Here is a 5,473-nt window from a genome sequence, read left to right on the forward strand (position 1 = left end):
CTAGAAAAGGGTTTCTAAATAATATTAACTCCCGATTTTCAAGGGAACATGAGAGGGACACACTGGAAGATGTATATGATGGACATGCATATAAATCCAAGTTGAAGCCTGGACAGTTTTTCATTAAAAAACCACATCTCACTGATGTGGTATACTGATGGAATACCTCTCTTTAAATCTTCAAAGAAGAGCATATGGCCAATGTTCCTTCGTATATTAGAGCTTCCAACATATTTACGATGCAGAAAAGAGAATACTCTCTTTGCTGGAATTTGGATTGGACAATCCAAACCCAACATCAACTTATTTTTAAAAACATTACATTCATCATTCACAGAGTTAATGAGAGGTATTGAAGTAACCAGTCCTGATTCAAGAGAACCCCAAGTTATTCATGGTATACTCTTATGTGGCACTTGTGACCTACCAGCCAAATGTCTTTGCCTGAATATGATTCAGTTTAATGGTGCATATGGTTGCCCAATGTGCAAACAAAGAGGAGACACCTTTACCATTAATGAGAAATCTCACGTACGTGTTTACCCATTTCTAGAAAACGAGATAGATAAACCACTTCGAATGCATGATGAGATGATAACATTAGGAAAAGAAGCTTTAGAATCCAATAGAATTATTATCAAGATTAGTGTCTGATGTAGTATCATCAACCGCAATTGATTCGATGTATGCGGTTTACCTAGGATGTATTAAAAATGTTCTATATACAGGATGGTTTGATACTCAGTATTCAACTCTCCCATTTTCAATGAGCAATTCTAAATAACAAATAGACGAATCACTAATTAAAATTTGACCTCCAAGTTTTGTTCAAAGGTGTCCACGGTCTATCAGTGACAGTAGTTATTGGAAGGCAACAGAATGGAGAAACTGGTTTTTCTACTACTCTTTGCCAGTGTTATATAACGTGATGGACGAAACCCTTTTTGAGCATTATATGGGCCTGGTTATGGCAATATACATACTCAACAAAAACAGCATAGTTATAAATGAATTAGTTCTCTCAAAAAGATTGTTAGTTCTACTTGTGATGGAGTTTGAAAAGCTATATGGTAAATGGCATATCTCTGCCAATGTACATCAACTATTACACAAAGCAAATTACGTTCATGCCTTAGGACCGTTATGGGTGACCAGTTGCTTTTCATTTGAAGATATGAATGGAGCAGTATTGTAATTTGTACGTGGAACCTGATATTCCCACACTCAAATTACAAATGCAATTAGCATAGTTTTAGAAAATATAGAACGTAACTCTCCAGTTTGGCAATTTTGTAACAAAATGAGTGAAAAAGGACAGAAAGTGAAGACGGTGGAAAAAATATCGGACAAAATTTATGCTGTTGGCTCATTTTGTGAAAATATAAATGAATTATACGTCCGTGAATGTTTGTTAAAAATTTTAGGTGATGACCTGTTTAATTTTAAAACTTTTCTACGCCTAAAGAAAAATAATGTAATTTTTTATAGTGAAAAATATTACTGATCAAAGAGGCATGACAGCACAGTAGTTTCCTTTAAGCACAATGATTCGAAATGTTTTGACCATGTTAAGTTTTATTTGAAACACATACCAGTTCAGTTGTACAGAAATATGACTGCACAACACCATTCACAACAACCTCCAAATCGAATGTAACCCACTCGGCTGTCAAACTATTCCAGAATAATTCTGAAATATTAGCCATTCCAATTGAAAATATGTATATGCTCTCTTACAATGTTTTGGTAAAAGATAAGCAATTCATTATTGAGCCTTGTAACATTATAGAAGGCAACTAAATAAGTTTCAAATTAATGTAAATAATATCTTTGGTATTGATGTTACAAGCTCAAGTTACAAATGTCTCTTAAAACATTAAAGAAACAATTATAATTCTGTGGTTTAAAATAAGTTTCAATTTATTACACATATTCACACCACGGAAAATTTCTGTTTAGCTAAATTGATTCAAGGAAAATTTGAAATTGCTAAAAAGTAAAAACGTCCATTACAAAAGGATGCAAAAAATTAATCGTAAAAGAAATTAAAAACATTAAAAATACCAATTCGTGAATTACTTGGACTGGTAGATCTTCAAGAGAGAAAAAATTACTTTTTTGTACATAATCAGTTGTACACATCCTTATCATTAAGCAGACACATGAAAACGAGATTTTTAATTGAGTCTCATACAAGTAATTATACAAATAAATTGGTTTGAAAGTCTTAAATCTCAATTTGTAGAAACATCTCAATCAGCTCTTTCAATTCTGCTGAGACATAGAAGTCTTTCTATTTGAGACTTAATTATTTTAATGAGCCCTCAATTAAGTCATTAACGTCCATAGAAATAAGTCTTCCCATATGAGAATAAATTGTAGTCTTAATTAAATGATGTTTTAATATAAATATTTAACCCACAATCAACTCTCAGTTAAGTCATTTTTAAGTCCTCTGTTGTGTTTCGACTTTCCACAGGCTAGTGGAGTTCGTCTGTGCCACATCAGTATACGACATAGCCTTTGTTCGAGCGTGCCAGTGGTGAATGCTTGCAGACCCTCATTCAAGGTGTCGACTGCGATGCTGCTTCCGCCGGCTAGTTTCTTTAGTGACCCTTTAATGGTCCGTACCATTCTCTCGGCTTGACCATTGCTTTGAGGGTGATATAGAGCTGTCGTGATATGTCTCATTCCATTCGTCACGGTGAAGTCCTTGAATTGGTCGCTAGTGAAGCAGGTGGCGTCCGAATGATTCCGAAACGAGCTATTTTGGGACGTAGTGAGCGAATGACCATATCGGAAGAAGGCGTGGCAACGACGTCTACTTGGAATGTGCATCGACGGTGATGAGCAGGAATTTATTATCGATGGGGCCAACGAAGTCGCAATGGACTCTGTGCCAAGGAGCTGACGCAGCAGGCCACGGCGAGTATTCTTTCTTGGGTTCAGGTGCTACTGACTGACAGACTTTGCATTCTTTGCTATATTCAGTGATCTCGGCCACCAGAACATGGAACGGGCAAGCGACGTCATACGTACAATGCCTTGATGTGTCTCGTGTAGCTGTTCCAACATCCTGGGTCCGAGATTCACGGGAATTACGACACGTTGTCCTAGCATCAATACGCCTTGCATCGTTGAGAGTTCATTACGTCTGGTGTAGAAGACTTTGGCATCTGGGTCTTTGCTGTCCTGACTCTTCCATCCATTGACTACGCTTGTCTGTATTCTGACTAGGAAATTGTCTCGTTCTGTGGCTCGCCTAATATCATCTATCGTCGTCGGGATTTTGTTGATCTCGTTAATTAGACGGACATATTCTGTTGGTAGTGGTGGCTCGTTAGGATGAGTTTGGAGTGGGAGACGGCTTAGAGCATCTGCGTTCGAGTGAAGGATCCCTTTCTTAAACTAGATTTTGTAATCGTACGCTGATAAAGCGAGTGCCTATCTTTGAATCCTTGCAGCCGCCATTTGGGGAACTGGTTTACTTTCGGATAGGAGACTGACCAGAGGCTGATGATCGGTGATACATTTGAAACGTCTTCCCAATAAATAGTCCCGGAACCGTGTAACGCCATAGACGAGTGTTGAAGTTTTATAGCAGCAGCGCTTCGCAGTGATGATCAAGGAACTCGAATAAACGATAAATTGCTTTAATTTATAAAAATAATGAGAACAAGTTACATGATTGAAAGCTGGTAAATTAGTGACACACTGATACGCAGTGTAAAAGGCTTTTATATTAAAACCCGAGCGGAAAACATTTTAAAAAACAAATATAAAATAAAGCGGAGAGATAAATTAAAAAACATCTCTCCGTGGTTTTGTTCTCTTTCCCGCTGTGTTGCAAAACAATCTTCGTCGGTTATCTTCAACACTCTCCCTCGACGAAGATATGGTGAAATGCGTGGAGATTCAGGCTTTGGCGAAGGCGTGTGAATATCTCGGCACATAATGGCTTCGCGAAAATATCTGCCAATTGCTCTTCACTTGGCACGTAGATGACATCAATCTGACCTTGATCACAAGTTCTCTCACGTAGAATTGACGGACGTTGATGTGCTTTGTACGAAGATGATATTCTGGATTCCGAATCAATTTGATAGCTCCGGCGTTGTCAATGCACAGAACTGGAATCTCATTTTCTCGTTCAATGCCGAAGGACGTTTTGATGGCTTTGATCCAGACAATATCTTTCGCTGCTTCTGTGGCGGCAACCAATTCAGCCTCGGTAGTAGATAATGCAACGGACTGTTGCTTTCGACTTGCCCATGTAATTGGCGTTGATCCCATCAGGCAGACAATTCCCAAGGTTGAGCGTCTGGTCTTTTCACTTCCGGCATAATCGGCGTCGCAGTAGGGGACAAGTTCTGATGTGTCATCCGATTTGAACAAGAGGCCCAGGGTTGTCGTTCCTCGTAGATACCGAAAAATGAGTTTTACGGCGTTCCAGTCTGCAACAGGTGGGTTTGCCATAGCCTGCGATGTACGATTTACGGTGAACTCGATGTCAGGACGTTTACCCATTGCAGCATACCGAAGGCTTCCAATGGCTGAGGCGAACATCGTTTGAGCTTCGAATGTCTTCTGACCATCTTTGCTGGTATCTGGCATAGAGGCTGGTGTTTTTACAGCTTTACAGTCCAGCATGTGGAATCTTTCCAAGACCTTCTCGAGATAGGCGCTCTGATGAAGGAAAATTGAGCCATCTTCCGTGAAGTCGATCTTGAGACCAAGATATGTTGAGGCGGCTCCTGTGGTAATTTCGAATTCATCAGTGAATTGACGGAGGAATGCATCAACATCTGTAGCTGTAGTTCCGGCAATGAGACCATCGTCGACGTTGAGGATTAGGATAAGTAATGTCCTTCCAGATGAAAAAATGTAGAGGCTATGATCACCATCAATTCGCTCGTTCCAGCAGCGTGGTGATTGTTTAAGTCCATACAGACTCTTTTTAAGCCTCCAGACTTTGCCGCTACTGTCATCAAATCCTTTTGGTTGGCGCATGTAAATCTCCTCGGACAAGTTTCCATGAAGAAAGGCGGTCCTTACATCAAATTGCTTTAAATGTAAATTCTTCTGAGCAACGATGCTGAGGAATATTCTCAGGGTCTCGAAACCGGCAACTGGAGCGAAAGTCTCTTCATAATCGATCCCTTCTCGCTGTGCATATCCCTTGGCTACGAGTCTGGCCTTATACTTGGAAATCGAACCGTCTTCGTTTGTCTTTGTACGAAAGATCCATCTATTTCCAATGATTTTCCGGCCCGGAGGAGGATTGACCAATTCGTAAACTTGGTGTTCCTTCATTGAAGAGAGCTCTTCAGACATTGCCGTTTGCCAATTCTTCGATTCGGCGCTTGAACGAGCTGCTTCGGCTGTCTTTGGAAGATCATCACCGATCAGGAAAACTTTGTCTACAGGCATGCAGGTACATTAAGTGTGCCCTTTTGCCCTCAGTTTTGAACGA

At 39.8% G+C, this 5,473-nt stretch overlaps 1 protein-coding gene across 1 annotated transcript; it reads right to left on the reverse strand.

Moving 5' to 3' along the window:
• Positions 1-2,424: 2,424 nt before the first annotated feature.
• On the reverse strand, positions 2,425-3,578 carry LOC149931608 (uncharacterized). The gene is made up of 4 exons (XM_090158013.1): positions 3,489-3,578; positions 3,127-3,408; positions 2,826-3,076; positions 2,425-2,764 (listed from the first exon to the last, which is right to left on the reverse strand). The coding sequence occupies exons 1-4, from the start codon at positions 3,576-3,578 to the stop codon at positions 2,425-2,427; spliced, it is 963 nt and encodes a 320-aa protein (XP_090014139.1).
• Between the last annotated feature and the right edge of the window lie 1,895 nt (positions 3,579-5,473).

Source organism: Leiobunum rupestre, chromosome 9 (genome assembly GCF_980474605.1).
Source record: "Leiobunum rupestre chromosome 9, qqLeiRupe1.1.hap1, whole genome shotgun sequence".
Taxonomy (NCBI): Eukaryota; Metazoa; Arthropoda; class Arachnida; order Opiliones; family Sclerosomatidae; genus Leiobunum; species Leiobunum rupestre.

Coding starts and splice junctions, on each gene's coding strand:
- LOC149931608 (XM_090158013.1), bottom strand. CDS start 3,578: ATGGCGTTACACGGTTCCGGGACTATTTATTGGGAAGACGTTTCAAAT. Junction 3,409..3,488: donor GGTCAGTCTCCTATCCGAAA/GTAAACCAGTTC, acceptor TACAAAATCTAG/TTTAAGAAAGGGATCCTTCA. Junction 2,765..2,825: donor ACCGTCGATGCACATTCCAA/GTAGACGTCGTT, acceptor GTCCCAAAATAG/CTCGTTTCGGAATCATTCGG.